The 20,640-nt window shown below is 39.2% G+C and overlaps 1 protein-coding gene across 1 annotated transcript in view; it reads left to right on the forward strand.

Annotated features, from left to right (window-relative positions):
• LOC132822667 (phosphoprotein associated with glycosphingolipid-enriched microdomains 1-like) overlaps nt 1–20,640 on the forward strand; it is a 94,173-nt gene that overhangs the window by 40,265 nt on the left and 33,268 nt on the right. Inside the window, exon 2 of the mRNA XM_060835916.1 lies at nt 7,507–7,682. Within this exon, the coding sequence (XP_060691899.1) occupies nt 7,534–7,682 (149 nt within the window). The 5' untranslated portion in view covers nt 7,507–7,533. The remainder of the gene's footprint in view (nt 1–7,506; nt 7,683–20,640) is intronic.

Genomic DNA, 20,640 nt, shown 5'->3' on the forward strand with positions numbered 1-20,640 from the left:
CGTAGGCTTCAGATCAGGAGACCCACTCAAATATAAGGAATCCAAATATAACCTTTGCAGAGCCATTAGACAGCCAAGGATCAATACCGATCCAAACTAGAGACACATACAGACAACCAGCAACTATGGCAATGACAGAATGACATCACAGCTTCTAAAAAGAGACGGTGCATGATAACAGACAATGACACATCCCTCTCAGATCGTCTCAATACCTTCTATGCTTGCTTTAAGCAGAATTTTGATGGAGAGGTAACACCTTTTCTGACAAGTCCTGACAAACTTATCCCAACAGTTACTGCATCAGAGGTCAGATCAGTTTTCCTTCATGTGAATCCAAGGAAAGTGATGGGACCAGACAGAGTACCAGGACGTACACTCAGAGTATGTGCAGATCAACTGGCTGAGGTCTTCTCTGACATTTTCACCCTCTCCCTGCAGCAGGTCAATGTCCCTGCCTGTTTCAATAGGGCCAACATTATCCCTGTGCCTAAGAAGGATCACGCAGCATGTCTCAATGACTACCGCCCAGTGGTCCTAACTTTGGTGGTCATGAAGTGCTTTGAAAGGCTGGTCATGGCACTAATCAATTCCAGCCTCCCCACTATTCTTGACCCACTCCAATTTGCCTATCGGACCAATAGATCCACATGAGATGCCATATCACTTGCCCTTCACTCCTCCCTAGAATATCTTGACACCAAGAACAGCTACATAAGAATCCTGCTCATTGACTATATTACAGCCTTCAACACTATTATCACCTCGAGACTGATTACTGAACTTAATAATCTCGGACTAAACCCCACTCTCTGCAACTGGATCCTCAGTTTCCTGACCCACAGGCCACAGTCAGTGAAAATTGGGGACAATGTTTCATCATCACTAACACTCATTGCTGGAGCCCCCAGGGGTGTGTATTCAGCCCCCTACCATACTCACTGTATACCCATGATTGCGTCGCCAAATCCCAGACTAATGACATTTACAAGTTTGCTGATGACACCACCATAGTTGGTCGAATCTCAGATGGCAACGAAACACACTACAGACGGGAGGTGGAAGACCTGGAAAAATGGTGCACTGAGAACAACCTAGCTCTCAATGCCAGCAAAACCAAGGAACTCATTATTGACTTTCAGTGGGATGTTACTCATGTGCCCCTAACCATTAACAGCACAGAGGTGGAACGAGTGGAGAGTGTTAAGCTCCTGGGAGTGGTCATCCACAACAAGCTTTCTTGGACTCTTCATGTGGACACACTGGTTACAAAGGCCCACAATGTCTCTTCTTGCTCCGGCAGCTGAGGAAATTTGGCATGACAGCAAATACCCTTGCCAACTTTTATAGATGCACCATCGAAAGCATCATGTGTGGATGTATCACTACCTGGTATGGCAACTGTACCATTCAGACAGTTACAGAGAGTGGTGAACTCGGCCCAGACAATCACAAAGGCCATCCTCCCATCCATAAGTATCCATCTACCAGGCCCCCTGTCAAGGAAAGGCCGCTAGCATTCTCAAAGATCCATACCACCCTGGCAATGTTTTTCTATAACCTCTACCACCAGGGAGAAGGTACAGAACCCTGAACACACGCACCAGCCAGTTTTGTAACAGTTTCTACCCTCCTGTTGTTAGAATACTGAATGGACTCACAAACTCTTAACATTCGCCTGTACCTGTGTTTGCCGCTGTTTGCCTATTATTTACTTATCTATGCTACTTAACTCTGTGATCTGCCTGTACTGCTCGCAAGACAAAGTTTTTCACTGTGCCTCAGTGCATGTGACAATAAATTCAATTCAATTCAATTCCTGGCGAAATCCTTGAAAAAAGAATGATTTCCATTTATATTGAATTGCTAATGACCACAGGATGTGTCAAAGTGGTTGACACTCAATGAAGTAATTTTGAATTGGAATCACTATTGTAATGCAGGAGATGTGGCAACCGATTTTATACAGCAGGCTGTCTCAATCAAAAATGTGATGCTGATTTGAGAATCTGTTTATATAATATTGACTGAGGGGTAAATATTAACCAAGGCAGCAGGAATGACTCTCATCTCTTCCTTAAAATAATAATTTGGATTCATTTACCTTTTCCCACTGTTTACTAAAGTTGTTCACTTAACTGTGAAATCCTGTGCAATGTTATTTCTTTTCACCATATTTGGTTTTGGTTTCCATAATGACCTTTAGCTAAAGTCTTCGGAACATCATTTGGGGTGTGAAATAGGGAAGATTAGAAAAATGTTTGCAAGCATGTTAGGGCATCAAGTCTTTTTTTTAACCGGAAGGTTATTGAAGTACGTTGCCCAGGATTTGAGGAAATCCTTGCAGAAAATGCAGAAGAATATAGTTCAAGGGCACAAATTATGTCGAGGTTAAACAGTTTTTCAGTTGAAGACTGACACTGGTAATGGCAAAATGAGCCAGATGGTCAATTTCAGAGCTGTAATATGTAGAGTTCCAAGCGATTGTCCTTAAAGATGTGAAAGTAATTCATGCATTCTGAACTCTAGCATTCAATCAGTCCAAGTTAGTTTCCTTAAATCCCCTACTGCTGTGGTTTTCTGCTCCATCAGACTCCCGACCTTTATGTAGTTGGACAGCTTAGTGTTGGCTTGTGGCCATGGATTACAATGCCCGATGGTTTATTTTAGCACACAGACTCCATTACCACTTCTGTGAATTTGTCCAGAAAGCTATGAACTCTATAGCAAGTAGAATAAAGTGCACTTAATTTCAAGGTTTGCTTGACATCTGGGAAAACCAGTTTATTTTCTTTGGTGCTATTTTGATATAATTGTGGCATAACGTAACAGATTTGTTGTGATCACCGTAACTCTGTTGTTTTTTTATGAGTTATGTTGAATTATGAGCCTCTTGAGTCTGAAATATAGTAAGCTTTTAATAATAGACATTTAAACCACCTTAAAAATGTGTTGCTAGAAAAGCACAGCAGGTTAGGCAGCATCAAAGGAACAGGAAAATCGACGTGTCGGGCATAAGCCCTTCTTCAGGATGTTCCTATGATGCTGCCTGACCTGCTGCGCTTTTCCAGCAACACATTTTTAAGCTCTGATCTCCAGCATCTGCAGTCCTCACTTTCTCCTATTTAAGTCATCTTCACAGGATTCCCTTCAAGGAACATTTATTTGAACAACAAAATCCTATCTAATCTTGTCTGGGATGAGATTAACTTGCTACGTTTTTGAAAGTGATTGTCAAGAGACTGTCTGGAACATACACAAAAAAAAACCAGTGGCCATCAACTTTGATAATTGATGAATGAGGAATGTCCATATGTTGGCCCAGAATGCTAGCAAGCTGGCTATTGAAGACCAATTTGATTTTTTTACATTCTTGTTTGACCTAATTTAAAATTTATGTATTTAGATTTTGGAAAGATATATTTTTAGTAATCACACCATGAGTTAGATAAATCCTAAATCCATTCACCAGGATTTGTTAGCATGGCTGAGCAAATTAATGGGAACATAAATTTTAAAACAGCGTGTGTAACAATGACAGTGTCCATGTTGTGTATCTGCATAGCCCATAAATACAAAAGATTGAACAATGCTTCACTGGAGACTCTCACTGGATGATGTTACCTAGTATGGTGAAAACAAACCTTCAAGCTCAGTGAGCAAACTTACAGACTTATCATCAACCTAAGCTACACATCTCAAAAATTGAACATTTCTGTTTAGTTGTGCTTTTGTTAGCATTTACTGGGTATTAGAATTACTTTGTTAGCACAGCATTTTAGTATAATTAAATTCAGAAATGTTTAAATTATTTTCCATGCTGAAATTGTGGTACAACTTCTTAACTCTCAGCCATAAAATGTTAGCTATCAACATAATGGCTGCAACTATATTTCTAAATTAGTTGTATGCGAAGCAATTTGAAATGGTTAGAACAGATATGATAGAAAATGGGATAAGCCTTTTCTATACTTCCAAACATCATTATTGAACTATAGTACGAAGATTGGGCAGTTTCCTACTTTACAAGGCATGTAATTGTGTAAATGAAAGGTGATAAAACATATTGAGGTCATGAAAGTAATTATGTAAATGCATGTATTTCCCTTTCATTCTTTATCTAATCTCTGTATCTAAATTTCTGATTTCTCTGGGACCATTTGGAAGTTGCAGCAACTTTCTGTGTTGTTATGTGATAGCATTAATGCTCATTTTATTCCTGATGTTTTGAATTATGGAAAAAGGAGATAACGTTTGCTGTTGCGTCCTGCCTATACTTACGTTAAGGTGTCCAGTTTTATAAATATAGCCAATGAAATAACTTATGTTACTTATAACTTTAATAACTTATTCAATTTAAGGTAGATCCATCAAAGATTCACCTGTTTTTTAAGCCGTCTTGCCAAGCTCATCTTTGCTCACACTTGCCCTGTTTTTTTTGATTAACTTCAACTGAACAGAACTTGAAATGAAAAGAAGCTTCAACTTTGAATGAAATTCGCATCCCATAGAGCATCCCATAGAGGTTTATGGGGAAGTTTAACAGGGGTCAGAGCAATATTCCCTCTAAGCTGCTCTGACATTCTGCACACAGCAATTGTCAAGCTGGCATGGATCATCACACTGACTTCTACTTCCAAAAGTCATTGCTACACATGGGCATCAGTGGTCAGTGCAAGTAAGAAATGGATTAGAGGGAACGTTGGGTCAGAGCAAGGTGGACTATTGGGAGATTTGTGACAGGACTAGACAAAAGTTCCAATGAGGGACATCTCGACATCAGGAGCAACTTGTGCCACCTCTTATGATTCTCACAAACAATTTGGCATGATTCTCACTAGGCTGCAGCAACAGTTTGATTAAGGACGATTATCATTTGTTAAAGGCCTTGTTAACAATTCAATTTAACTTATTAATATTCTGTTTTCAATCTTACCAAACACACCAAATAAGCTAATAGTTGTGAAAATATGAAGTTAAATCAGAGCAGTATCTAACAAATTCAGCTTGCTGCTTGTTCTCAGAGATCTCCATTTTGGACACTGAGCATCAACATCCTGTGGCACATTCCATGGGCATGAGTGACATGCACCCCTTGTCCCTGGTATCTGATATATGTCAACCTCTAACCTTCCCTCAAGGCACATTTCGGATCCACCTCTGGGATGTTACTGCTCTTCAAAGCTGCACCTCAGGCAACACTGACAACTCTCATTGTAATGCTGTAGCAAGGAGCCTGGGTGCTCAGGAGGACACACCCAGCTCATGGACTGGACCAGGCCTCGGGCTTCTTTACTCACGGTCATCATATTTACTCACATTGAGCCTACCTGGATACACACATTACTTCTATCTTGCTTTGCATTTTGTACAGACACATAGAAACATAGAAAATAGAAACAGGAGTAGGCCATTTGGCCCTCAAACCTGCACTGCCATTTATTATGATCATGGCTGATGAGCAATGGTGTGATCCTGCCTCTCCCCCATAGCTCCAAGTGCTATATTCAACTCCTTCTTGAAATCATACAATATTTAGCCTCGACTGCTTTCTGCAGAAGTGAATCCCACATGCTCACTACTGTCTGGATGAAGAGATTTCTCCTCTTCTGAATGGTTTACTCCATATCCTTAGACTGTGAACCAAAAACCAAAAGAACTGCAGATGCTGTCAATCAGAAACAAAACCAGAAATTTCTGGAAAAGCTCAGCAGGTCTGGCGGTATCTGCAGAGAGAAATCCGAGTTTATGTTTCGGATTGAGTGACACTTCCTACCGGAATAACATTGATCTGATTTCTCTCCACAGATGCTCCAGACCTGCTGAGTTTTTTCAGTAGTTTCTGGTTTTGTTTCTGCCATTCTAGGAATCAGTCTGACAAACCCTCACTGCACTCTCTTTCTAGGAGGAACATCCTTTCTCAGATGACGGGACCAAATTTGCATGCAGGTGTAATCCCATCAAGGCCCTGTATAATTGCAGTATGACATCCTGTACTTGAATTCTCTTGCTATGAAGGCCAGGATACCATGTGCACTCTTACCACCTGCACACTTGCCTTCAGCAACTGGTGTTCGAGGACATCTAAGTTTCATTGTATATTCCCTTATTTCAATTTATAATTTAAAAAATCGATTAGATTACTTGCAGTGTGGAAACAGGCCCTTCGGCCCAACAAGTCCACACCGACCCGCCGAAGCGCAACACACCCATACCCCTACATTTACCCCTTACCTAACACTACGGGCAATTTAGCATGGCCAATTCACCTGACCCGCACATCTTTGGACTGTGGGAGGAAACCGGAGCACCCGGAGGAAACCCACGCAGACACGGGGAGAACATGCAAACTCCACACAGTCAATCGCCTGAGTCGGGAATTGAACCCAGGTCTCAGGCGCTGTGAGGCAGCAGTGCTAACCACTGTGCCACCGTGCCGCCCACAAATTATTCACATAATAATCTGCCTTCCTATTTTTGCTTCTGAAATGAATAGCCTCTCATTTATCCACATTATACTGCATCTGTCATCCATGTGCCCACTCACTCAGCTTTTCAAAATCACATTGAAGCATCGCTGCATCCTCCTCCCAGTTTACCCTCCCATGATAATCTATTATAAGGATGCTTGTCGTGGTTGTCAGCAGGCCTCGCTCAATCAAGTCAAGAGATAGCACTTCACTCAGGGAGTGCTGGCACAATAATTTCTGGACAATCCTCTGATACCAGAATAGGGCCTTGGAAACAGTTTGTTAACTATTCAGGACAGTCAGAGTCAGGATGTTCTCCTCAGGTTAAGAGTACTGTGGAGCAGAGTTAAAATAGATGTCAAAATACTTCAATAGATTAATAGATTTAAAATTTGATTAAACATTGCAAACAAAATAATGACTTGCATTTATTTTCATGATGACCAGATATTTCAAAAGCTGTATAGACAATGAAGTCCCTTTGAAGTTTAGCCTCTATTGTTCCGTGAGAAACGCAGCAGCCAATTTGTATGCAACAACCTTCCACCAACAGCAATGTGGTAAAGATGGGGTCATCAGTTTTCATAATCTTGGTTGAAGGATAAATATTGACCGGGTCACTAGAAGTAACTGCCTTGCACTTCTTCAGAATCTTTAGCTTAGCCCAAACAGGCAGATAGGGTTTGAAAGACAGCATCGCCAACTCTGCAGGACTTCCTCAGTTCTTCACTGGAATACCAGCCTTGATTTTTATTCTCTGTGCAGCCCTGGAACAGGACTTGAACACAAAACTCTACGACCCAAGAAGCAAGAGTGCTATCTACAAAGCAACAGCTAACAAAACAATAAAGATGTTGCAATGGAATCATTAACAGCTCTGTCGCTTTGGAATGACACTGTCTAACATTTCAATTAGCGTTTAATTTGTGACTCAAAATGGCAATAAAGTATATAAGTCAAGTGTTGATATACCTGTAATAATTGTAAAATGGGACTACTTGGCAGATTCATGACACTTTGTTTTATTGTTTCACAGTTAACAGGGCACAACTAAGGGAAGATTATGGCTCCTTCTCCTCTGCACGTGTTTAAAAAGGAGACAGGATTTTCTCAGGAAAGTCAGCCTCAAATCCTGGTCTGTGGTTTGTTGGTGGCTGGGGGAGCCTTCCTGCTACTGGTGCTGCTCACATTTCTCTGTAATAACTGTCAAAGGTAAGAAATAATGATCACCTCAGCTCCATTGTACAGTTATTTCTGGTAAACTGTTTCTCATTCTGTCTGCTTTTCTGCCTTTTCGATTACTGTTCAGGATGGATAAAGTGATCCTTAGTGGGATGGCTGTGTGAATGTGGTGGTTTACACAAGCGTTTGTTGGTAAATACCTTGAGGGCTACTGGCTGCATATAAGCAAATACATTATTTTTATTGAAGCAATGTGCTTGAGATTGCTAATCGCAGTCCTGGCCCTGAAATTCTCCTGACCAGGTCAGATCTATCCAATATTCTGAGCAGTTCACCCCACCATGGTTACAATATAAATACTTGGAAATAATGCATATGAAAGCTCACAAGGTCAAAGAAACTCCTCTGGGACACATTAAACTGGAATTGCACTGAAAATGGTGTCAAGCTCAATTAGTATAAGATTACCTGCTTTCAGGTCTTCCCATTACTTCTCTTCCAGACCATGTCAATAACTAACTGCAGATTTATTCTGTAACTTTCACCTTGCTGTAGAACAGAAACAATTCTGCAGAGATGAAAACCAAACATGAACGTATCGTAGAAGAAATATAAAAGCAATGAACTCCATACAATAAGAAAATGCAGCCAAAGAGATTTCAGGGTGCAGAAGAGAAATATTTTATTTCTGGAGGAAAATGGTCTTGAGACCAACTACGTATGCTTAATCTGTACGTTCTTTGAATCCACAATGTGGACAGCAGGTATTTGGATTTTCATTGAGTTGTAATAACTTGGCAAGTGAAACCAATTAAGGATGAGGGGAGGTTCAAGTTGTGAACCCACATCATGCACTCTCAACCTCTCTGGATTTATTGAGATGATAGATGTATCCTAATCTGCAATGTTCATGGAATCAGGCCAGGTCTTCAAACATTGTGCTCCATGGCAACTCCAGAATGTAATGAACAATAGTCTTCATGAGGTAACCTCCTGATAATTAGCTCAAAACGTCCTTCTCATGCATCACAGCCCTATGTTAGACAATGACCCACTAACTAACCCCAAACCATGCTTACATTCAGCTAAGATACCAACATGTCTATTCACCTACCACACACTGTATAAAATAATTAACTCAAAAGAGATAATAGAATTGTCAAAAGTATGCTTTTTTTAAAAAGTCAATTATTTACCCCTTGCTTTAAAAGAAAACTCCTTTGATACTTATACCAGCTCGCAGTTAATCATTCAGAACGGAGCTGCAAGCCCTTGCAACCACCATGTTGTATAAATAAACCTTGTATAATTGACAAAAAAGATCAGGGAGCCAGTGATGTTCACCAAACAATGTTTTCTCTGGGTTCAAATATTTCAACAGGCTAACGGATGGCCAGGCTCCCAGCCAAGCTTCATTGTGCATTCTCGGTTGAAAGGCTAGATACTCATCAGAGGCTAAAACATCTGAGCCCCTGTTTGACTGACCTCCCTAGCTATCTGAAGGCATGGGAGAAAATGAGGACTGCAGATGCTGGAGATTAGAGTTGAGAGGTGGCTGCTGGAAAAACAGAGCAGGTCAGGCGGAGTTGAGGAGCAGGAGAATCGACGTTTTGGGCATCAGCCCTTCCTCAGGGATGGCTATCTGATGGCTGCTCAATTTCAAGCTATTTATTTACACATTGTTAAGTGGTTTCAAGGGGCTTGACATTTCAAGTATTAAACTCTAAATGTCTGGATGATTGACACTTTTATTGGACAGCAGTGAATGTATTTTGCTTTAACATGGAAGTTATGAATGAATTGTTTCTTTTAAAAGTACTTTATTACACATGATATTCTCAGTATAGGACTCATTGCTCCTTGACATGTCAGATATTTTGAAACAAAAGTAGAATTTGAAAAATTCACCAATTTCTCCAAAAACAATATTAACTTCCATTAAACTTTAAGCCACACTAGGCAAGAAAAGCATTAATATCCTACAGACCACCATATTTAAATTGGCACAAGACAACAGGTATACATTAGCAGTAAGTGGTTAAACAAAATTGACACACATCTGCACACAAAAAGCCATCGCTGTGAACACCAACACAGATTGGTGAGATCATTGGTAATGTGTTTCCATTGTACATGCACACAGCTAGAATATTTTAACCAGGCAATTAATACATGTCTTTGCTGCATTTCAGTTTCCAACTTCAGATTTAAATTTAACAATTGACACTGAATTCATTACAATAGCATCCATTACATTTTTCCCTGTTGTAACTCTTGAAGATGTTCAGCCTTAGGATAGAGGTGTCAAATTCATTTCAAATAAATCAGAACCTTCATGGTTCAAGATTTTCTATTTATCTGAATATTTATTTGTTGACAGTTTGAAACTGTTTTTTCAGCTTTACATCCTCAGTCTCTATTGCCCCCAAACTCCTTATGGTGACCCCATTTTCCACCAACACCTACCCAGATCCAGCAGCTTCTTCAGCTGAAAGAAAGCTATTCACTCCCTGTCCTCATATCACTGAAAAGGCTTCTCCCTAGCTTCCTATGAATCATAACATTTTCTTGGTGAAAAATAGAGTGATTTTGTAACAGCTTCTATTTCCCTCAAGACTTGTAAACTTCTCTTAAATGCAGGGTCATGTCATCTCAGGATGAAAGCTTCAAAGCTAATGTGGGGATGAGGATGACACTGAACAAAGTGTTCATTCTTTCTGTTAGACATTGAAGAACCCACAAATGACAAATAACTCAACAGATTGCAGATTACTTCCCTCAAAAAAAATTGTCCAAGTGTATATTCTAGATTGGTCTAAAAATGTAAACCACATGCAAGCAATTCAGGAATCGGGAGCTAACAAGTTACCCTGAAGCATTGTACAAACAACAAATGATAGGAATGCTGAAACATTATATAAACAACAGTTAAAATCTCTCAAATCAGATTAATCAAGTTATTGTCATTTAAGTCCTGGTCCACACAATAACTGCCACGACTATTATCTTCTGCCTGAGGTTAACATCCAGTATGCAGAACAGACTCTACTGTGACATCCAAAGTATTTAGCATTTTACACTGATGGTATTGGAGTAGCTTTTGCCTCAGGTCAGGAATATCTGCTTATCATACTTCCTAGAAAAGTCACTCAATGTCACCTAAGTTATGCTTCCCAAATGAAATATGACCAGATTCTCCCTTTTCTGGATTTTGAATACTGACCTCTCTTTTCTGGTCACAATAGTCCAATTCAGAACTATGCTGAAATTCCAAGAACACAATCTTACAATTCACAATGAGCTGATCAAAAGAAATCTGTATAAAATGTATTCATAGTGTTAGGAAAATGTACTGCTCCAAAACACACTGGACTTATATCAATTAAAATATTTATAAGCTCCTAGGCACTTGGCAAATAAGGATTTTTTTTAATTCTTTAATGGCATGTGGGTGTCACAGAGAAGACCAGCATTTAATCTGTAATTAGAATAGAATTGCCCTTAAATTGGAGAAAAGTCAATGAATTGATGATTTTAAAATCCAAGATTTTACAATAGGCAAATTAACTGACCAAAAAGCCAGTTGATTGTCTGGGTTGATCTGAGGTAGCTAAGAAAGTTTTTTTTTGTAAAAGGTAAAAATGAATTAAAGGTACATATGAGGTCTGAAAGTAAAAATACTGTTTTGTATTGCTATGTATAAAAAAACCTGGATTTTCTCCCATGTTATTTAATAATAGTTGTGTTAAAAAAAAAGACGCCTTTCTTCCCTTAAGGTGAATGAAGATTAGGATCTCATCAATAATTTTGATTCTGGATGTCTCAGTGTTAATAAGAATTGATGATAGCCACCTGAGGGCACTGTTACACAACATAAGAAAGGAATGTCCTACCAATACCCACCTGAAATCTCTTCTGATTTATATTTATATTGTTCCAGTACAAATTCTTAATGTGTGAAGTTTATGCAGTTAAAAGAAATGCCAGAGTAAATCTGACAGATTTGCTGACCCTAGTAGTCAAGGAAATCTCTGGTAAATAATGAGCTAAAATCTCCAAGTACATTTTACAGTCAGTGGCAAGCAACAGTACCCACTGCTGCTTGTTTGGAAAGCTGCCTACAATGATCTAGTGATCTCTATGGCATGGTTTTCACCTTTCCTGGCAGCAGGTTAAATCTGGCACCATGCCAAGGAGGTGCCCTGGCCTGGTAGTGGTGATATCAGCAAGCTGGGTAAAGCTGTCAATCACTGAAAGTATTCTCTCACACTCCAAAGCAGAAGGTTAAAGACATTTAATATTTCTTCAGTTATAATTTCAATTTTCAAGTGTCAAAATGATACTGGCTGGATTAGAATAGAAGCTAAAATAAAGATAGATCAATTTTTAAAACTATAAAAGGTGCAGATGGTGTGTTAAAAAATGGATGGAGTATTCTCATGTCTTGGAACATAACTGGAATCAAAATGTCACATTTTCAAATCAAGTCCTGGAGGTTGAGATAAGATTCTGTAACTGGAAAGTCATCTCTTATCAGAGATCATGACTAATTACCACCCTCATTATTACTTAAGCTCACCTCATTAACATGCAAGCTGTCACAGCTGTAAAAATGAAACACTGAGAATGCCTGACATGAAAGTCTGAGTGAGTACCTGGCAACTCCGTCTCACCGCTGGTTTCTCTGGATACCCATCTCTAATATTTCAGGCATGACCAGTAGCTGCATGCACCCCACATCAACGGAGATTGGCACCTGATCAGCACCAGTCTCACTATATCATGGCACATCTCCAATCCACTGACAATTTGCCTCTACACTGCCATGCTCTACTCTCAATGCACCAGAACCTTTCTTTGCAATGCTGCTGTGAGGACGCATTAAAGTGTAGTGATAGCTGCTCCGTTTACTGACTTGGCTAGGGAATCTCAGGGCTGTTCGCTCTTTACCTTAGCACTCACCAACTTTGCACTGACTGGATGTTCACAGCATCCCTGCCTTGCCTTTTTTGAATTTCTTCTTCAGCTTTAAAGGCCCAAAGAACTTCTGTCTTGCCACGCTGTTCAGTGCAGACACGAAGCCATGCAGCGTGTCAGCGGGGAATGGAAAGATTGGTCAGGCTGGACCTCTTTCCATTACAATTTAGAAGAATGAGGGTTAATTTAATTTAAATTTATAAGATCCTCCAAAGTCTTGCCAAAGTGGACATGGAAAGGATGTTTATCTAGTGGGTCAGTCCAAAAGTGTTGAAAAATTAGGAGTCACTGTTTTCAAACTTTCCTTTTTTAATTAATTCATTCATGTCATTTGAGCACCATTGGCTGGGCCAGCATTTGTTGCAAAATCCCTGTTGCCTTGAAAAAAGTAATGTGAGTCATTGGTGATGATGGAATTCTTTTCTTATGGATGATTTTGTGATCTTGGAACCCTCTGCCTCAGAGACTGTGGAGGACTGGATATTCATTGAATATTTTAAAGTTAGAAGTAGAAAAGCGCTTGTTAAGCAGGGGAATCAGAAATTGTCAAGGATATATGGGGATGTGAAATTCAAAACACATATAGGTCAACAATGATCTTATTAAATGGCAGAATAGATTAGATTAGATTCCCTACAGTGTGAAAACAGGCCATTCGGCCCAATCAGTCCACACCAACCCTCCAAAGAGCAACCCACCCAGACCCATTTCCCTCTGACTAATGCACCTAACACTATGGGCAATTTAGTATGGCCAATTCACCTGACCTGCACGTCTTTGGATTGTGGGAGGAAACCGGAGCGCCCAGAGTAAACCCACGCAGATGGCTTAAAGACTGAGTCGAGAGTGTGGTATTGGAAAAGCACAGCAGTCAGGCAGCATCCGAGGAGCAGGAGCATAAATGTTTCAGGCAAGAGCCCTTCATCAGGAATGTTTTTCCTGATGAAGGGCTCTTGCCTGAAACCTTAATTCTCCTGCTCCTCGGATGTTGCTTGACTTGCTGTGCTTTTCCAGCACACACTCGCCACTCTGATCTCCAGCATCTGCAGTCCTCAATTTCTCCTCCTTGAAGACTGAATGGCCTACTTCTGCTCCAGACTAATAAGGTTGTATGTTTGTGTGCAATATGAAGACTAATTTCCATACTCGCATGTATTAAAATGTCCATCTATCACATGGTCCATTTTGTAATTACTTTTATTTCAGTAATCAGTCTAATTACTTCGCTTGGCAGCATGTAGAATCTTTTAGGGAATGTATGTTGATTCAAATAATAGGTATCAGATCTAATGGACCTCTTGTCAGGACTTTTTTGTTCTTTCATTAGTTCATGAGATGTGAGCGTTACTCTGAGCCAGCTTTTATTACCTGTGCTTAATTTCCCAAATGGCAGTTGAGAATCAACCACTTTTTTTGTGTTTCTGGAGTCACATTACTTCCATTGATGCCAACTGAAGTAAAATTTCAGGAAATATGTAAAGTGAACCGTCACATCTCTACCATTTGTTTTACAGCATGTTGCAAAGTCAAAATCTACCTCGGTGGGACAAGTTGGTTTACCACTAGAAGATCAAACCTGTGAACTCTCAGAACTAATGTAAATAATGACTGCACCTTAAATCAATTAACAAGACCACATCTTAGTTTCAACAGAAGCAATACTATTTTAGAATCACACTAGGTAGTAGGGGCAGATGCATAAATGGCAGTTAACAGTGAGATGCACATCAAGGACATGGCAATCAAAGCAATGTAAATAAGTTAAGGCTTTGAGAGTAAAGGAGAAGAGAAACATTGCCATTACTTTTACTTTGTATTTAACGCAAACTCAGAACATAATAGTTGCTTTTTAAGCTTGATTGACTCAGTTTTTCTCACTGAGCAAGACTAAACAAATATTAATTGGCATTGAAGACAGCAACTTTTAAAAGAGGTTCATAATTCCCAGCATCTGTTCTGTCAGCAAACTCCTCATTAATTGCTGTCTTTGGTAGGGGTTCCAAATAAGGTATTTACTGGCTTTTTAGTGCCACAGTTAAGCTCATACAGTCTGTGGAGACAACATTTGATTTTTACATTATCACATGGAATTCTGTTTTTATCTATAAGGAGATAGTAATTGTTTCTTTCATACTTTGTATGAAAATGTTCTTCGAAACCATCTACTGCTCACTGACAGCCACATAATTACAGCCGTTAAATAATCTACATTTCTTGTTCAGCTCAACCTTGTTGGCTGCAAATTTCATGAGTGAGTTAACAGTTTGTAAAATTGACATCACATTTTGTGACAGTTTCAAGGGAGCGGCAATCACAGTAATGATCTTGAGTTTTCTAATGAATACAATGTCTTCTACACAGAGTGAGTTCTGTATAATATACTGAGCCATTCTCTGCAATCACAATAATTTGTCTCAATCCACGTGGAACATTTATTGAACAGCAACGTGGAATTAGAAAACATGAACAAGAATCAGAAAATGTTTTCAAATAAAACAGTGTCATTTGTATATGTACAGATAATAAACTTTATTTCAAAAGAGGTTGGGAATGATATAATAATACAGACCTGAACCAGCAGATCCTCACAAATCTGTTCCCAGATTCCTCAGAACTAGAAAATTGCAGACTTTTTTTCCCATGCAACTGTGAAGGAGAGCAATTAACGGGCAAGTTAGTACATGCTATTTTTGAATACTACCTTAGAGTTGGTTCCAATATTAATAGTTTTGCAAGTGGATTACTTGCTTACTCACTGAAACAGGGAATGGTCATTACCAAAAGGGCATGAAAGATATGCTTATACCATAAGAAGTTGGATATAAGTTTTCTTTTTAGACTATTAAACATGATTACAATTAATGATTTTGCCATCCACTTAGGTAGAAGCAATGTTTTTTCTTGTCTATTTTCTCCCAAGTTGAGCTGAGTATTGACCTATAAAGCAGAGTTTAATGCCCCTCCTCCCAGAAATGGGTTAGATGGCAGGGTGTATTCAGTTGGATAGGCATTGCTTTCTGTCGTTCAGCCTCTGCCTGGGAAGGATCAGTATCTGCCAAATGCTAATCTGACCCAACGAAACCTAAAGTGGGCCATTGGTAAACAAACAGTGGCAAGCAGGAAGTTAGCTTGCATGGAGCCTGAAGCAGGATTCCAGGGGATCCTGCCCTTATTTGCCTGTGACCTTGACCCCTCATTGATCCTCGACCTCTGGCAAATCAATTACCAATATCAGTGGGGAAGGGCAAAGAAATTCTGTCTGGCCTCTGTTTAGCTAGTATTTTGAGAGAGATGTAAGATTCCCACTCCTGTGATCCTAAATCCTGGGGAAGGATCAGTGTTAACCAGATAAGTGTCTGACAGGCACTTTATCCAGTGTGTCTTCCCCAAAGGAAGCAATGCTTTTCTGCCAGTTCTCCAGCCAGCTGGTGAGACTCCTATTGCCAAAGTGGAATTTCATCCATTGAATCGACATATCAAAATGATCATTCTTTGCACGTGAGCCAAAAAGTGGAAATACAAATCTTTTAAAGTATAAAAACTTTATGCAGAAACTTGTCATGATTTCCCAGATTATAGTGATGAGAACACTTCACAAAGTAACTGTGATGTGTTTTAGACTCACTGAGGTTACTATGATTCTGATATAATGCCAATTCTTTTTGCTATTCTGGATATTTAATTCAGCATTCTGTTTGTGTGGTTGATGTCTGCTCTTTATCTAATGCTCACACTTACTTTGTGGTTGGCACGGTGGCACAGTGGTTAGCACTGCTGCCTCACAGTGCCAGAGACCCGGGTTCAATTCCCGCCTCAGGCGACTGACTGTGTGGAGTTTGCATATTTTCCCCGTGTCTGCGTGGGTTTCCTCCAGGTGCTCTGGTTTCCTCCCACAGTATTCTGTGGGAGGTGAGGTGAATTGGCCATGCTAAATTGCCTGTAGTGTTAGGTTAGGGGTATGGGTGGGTTGCGGGTTGGTGTGGACTTGTTGGGCCGAAGGGCCTGTTCCACACTGTAATGTAATCTAATCACTTACTATTTGATTGGTTGTTATCAAGCCAGCTAAAACTCTTTAATCTTCGATTTCATCTTCAGATACTTTAACTCAGTTTACAAAGTATGTATATCTATATTTCCTATATGCTAAACTTGACACTGAGGAATATTAACTTCTAAGAGAGGCAGGTAAATGAGAGATAACTAAGGTACAAAAGCAGTAACATTAATTAAACCAATATTGGTGGTCAACAGCATCAAAAAATGAAATTAAATGATAATCAAAACAGAGCCAAGACAGCAGATTTGTTAAGAAGATAATTGATTTACCTCTAACATTTAGCTTTGAATGTATTCTCTTATTCTTTCTGTCTCTCTTTCTCTCCCTCTCTGTTTCCCTTTTAATTTGTGTTTTAATGGCACCAAATTAATATTTTCAAACTAGAGAGGTCAAAAGAATGTCCAAATCCTCTCCTGAAACGGGAACATGTGAAGCTGTATAAAGGGAATATTTATTTGAATTCAGTCTGTGTTGTGTCAAATGCCTTCACATCCATCTTAAATGGAGTTGCCAGAAATGGATGCAGCATTTCCTGTTGAGGCCAAACAGTGCAGTCCTTCAGTCAGCCCTGCCAATGATTTATGCAGATTCCCCCTAGGTCCCTCTGATGCTCCACCTCTTTTTGAATTATGCACTTTTTAGTTCAGATATCACCACAACAACTATGTGAATGAGGGTCAGTTAGCTCATTTCTCTGGATAGCTAGTTTGTGATGTAGCATAACAGCAGACAGCATGGGTTCACTTCCCACACAGATTGAGGTTACTGTGGAATCTTGCCTTCTTGGCTGTTCCTCTCACCTAAAATATGATGACCCCCAAATTAAACCACAACTGGGCATAACTGAGAGAACAGCCCTATGGTCCTCTGAGACTGTGTTGACTTTACCTTTATCCTAATCATATCCTCTCTCTGTTACCTCATCAAAAAAGCTGAAATAAGTTAATTATACACATTTTTGCCTTTAGCTTGATTTCCTTAGTTACTCACATTTGGCCAAGTGATTATTTTTTTCTCAAAGCTTTCTCACAATTGAGGATAAAGTGACTGATCTGGAATTACTGGGTACATCCTGTAATGTAATACGTGTGATTGATATGTATTTTAATACCAGTTATTTTCAAGTTTAGATTTTTGAAATTTAAACTGGTGGCATATGGGTTTTCTGTGTGTTTAAAGAAGTTTAATGATTAAGTATTTATGTAACCATGGTGATTTAAAAAAATAATTTGAGAGGGTCTCGATGAACTAATAGGTTTTGTTTACATTCAGAGAGTTTATAAATGTATGAATAATGCAATGAAGTACAACAGGTTTTCTGATGGAAGATACTGAACTTTTAATTTTAAGCAGAAGAGCAACACCCATAGCCTGGAGAGTAACATTTAGTTTCAAGTTAGGGCTGTCACATAGGGCTTTTAGCTGAAGATCAATGTGTAATGCAGTTTCTCCAAAGAAAGGGAGAAGATACTTTAGCTTAGTTTAAAAATAGATTGTGTGAAGGATCCAAAGAAACTATCAGATTCTCCAAACTGGGAGTTGAAGTCACAACTAAATTAAGCCTGATAGTGGTGATAGAAAAGAGATTCTCTTTGCTGTGAGTATTTTAAAGGAGTATTTTGGAGATCTGTAAAGGATTGTTTTCAGATCCATTAAGAATGTTTTAGTGATTAATAAAGGAGTGTTTTGGAGACTAAGGGGATTATCTTTTTACCTGTGTTTCAAAATGTTTAAACTTGTGTTATGTGCAACTTTTTCAGTCTATTTTGTTTTTACGTTCATTTTGTTTGCACAATTAACCATTGTTTTATTCTTAAACCCAAACCCTGTAATAGTGTGTGCTTATGTTTCAGTGGAGAGACCACCTCATTAAAATCTAAAGAAACAAAACATAATCTATCAAACCAGATTTCAGTCTCAGATCTGACTTCACCAAAAATAATATCATTTGGGATCATAAGCCTTACAACTATTTTTTAACAAGGTGTTACATTCACAATGCTCTAATCTCCTAACACCATCGGTATCTGGATGGGGGGAGAGAGAATCAGAGGATTATGGACAGTGTTTCTTCAGTCTCTACCCATATTGTTGTTAGCATCCTCAGATGCATCTGATCTGGCCCTAATGACTTATTAATTATAAATAACCACTTTTTAAATATAGTGAGTCTCCCCTTTTAACGTTTCTTCACATTGAAATTGTTTCTTTTAAAAATTCTCTTACCTTACTGAAAGTGCCATTCCCCATTTTAAATTTCCTTATTTCTTGGTTGCTTCTGACATCTCACGTCATTCTACCTCTCACATCATCAAGTGAGCTCATGTCATCACATCTTCAGCGAGGCCCCATGATTGTGCTCCGAGTGTTGGTGCCATTGTGCCTGCAGTCGAAAAGTATAATTTTCTTAAAACATTCTCTGCTAATGTACTGAAGGGAGCTGCACTTTCGAATTGTTCTTTTTAAATTTCTCTGCAGTTTGTACTTATCGCACTAGAAGAACTGTTGTGGCTTTTAAAGAGAATTTTCAGCTGTACTGCCCTCTGAAGTACTTTACCCATACAGCACAATATTAGGGGAGGTGAAGGCCCAGCGGTATTATTGTTAGACTATTAATTGAGAAACTCAAATAATGTTCTGGGGACTGGGTTCAAATCTCACCACAGCAGATGGTAGAGTTTGAATCCAATAAAATCTGGAATTAAGTTTCTAATGAAACCATTGTTGATCGTCAGGGGAAAAAAGATCTGGTTCATAAATGCTCTTTAGGGAACGGAATTGTCATGCTTACCTGATCTGGCCTCCACGTAACTCCATTCACATTTGGTTGACTCTTAACTATCCTAACTGCTGGCCCTCATCCTGTGAATGAATTTTTTAAAAAGTTGCAGAACTTTTACCAAACATGTAATGTACTCTAAATTGTGATCAAGATTTCTTTGCAAGCAAAGTCAAAGAGTCAGAGATGTACAGCAGAGAAACAAACCCTTCGGTCCAACTTGTCCATGCCATCCGGACATCCCAAATGAATCTAGTCACATTTGCCAGCATTTGGCTGATGTCCCTCTAAACTCTTCCTATTCAAATACCCATCCAGATGCCTTTTAAATGTTGTAATTGTACCAGCCTCCACCACTTCATCTGCCAGCTCTTTCCATACACTCATCACCCTCTGTGTGTAAAGGCTACCCATTAGATGTCTTTTAAATCATTCCCTTCTCACCCCAAACCTATGGACTCCTCCACCCCATTCATATTCTATTATCCTATTCATACCCGTCATGATTTTATAAATCTTTACAAAGTCGCCCTCAGCCTCCGACACTGCAGAGAAAACAGCCCCAGCCTATTCAGCCTCTCCTTATAGCTTAAACCTTCCAACCATGGCAACATCCTGCATAGATTCTGTTTTCTTCACCGAGTTTCCTTGCTGTGTTTTTCAATTTACTCCAGCTAGTAATGAACAATGCTGCAAATTATGAAAAACAGTATTTCAACTTTTACATTGGTTTTGGACAAAGACCCTCCTTAAGAACCTGAATCTGGCTTTAACATTTGATTCCTATAGAAAACCATGCTTTACTTGAAGTTGTTACGACTAAAGTTGTGATTTTCAAAAATTCAAACCTAAGTGAGGATACAATACCGTTCCTCGTTTTCAATTTGTAATCCAACCCATTTCTCAAATATTAAGCCTCCTCTCTAAGGACCTTGGCAGGACTTTCTTCATAATAAAGACAGATGCAAAGTGCCTACCTAGTCTCTTTGCCATTCCCTCTAGCTCCATGTGCAATTTCCCTTCTTAGGGCACTAAGAGGCACCAAACATTCTTTTAATAACATTCTACAACTTAAATAGAAGACTTTTGGATCTTCTCATAAATTTTGTTGAACAAAGCCCAGTGAGACATTCAAAATGAGTTTGGGATACTTTGGTACATAAATGAGAGAAACT

Source organism: Hemiscyllium ocellatum, chromosome 15 (genome assembly GCF_020745735.1).
Source record: "Hemiscyllium ocellatum isolate sHemOce1 chromosome 15, sHemOce1.pat.X.cur, whole genome shotgun sequence".
NCBI lineage: Eukaryota > Metazoa > Chordata > Chondrichthyes > Orectolobiformes > Hemiscylliidae > Hemiscyllium > Hemiscyllium ocellatum.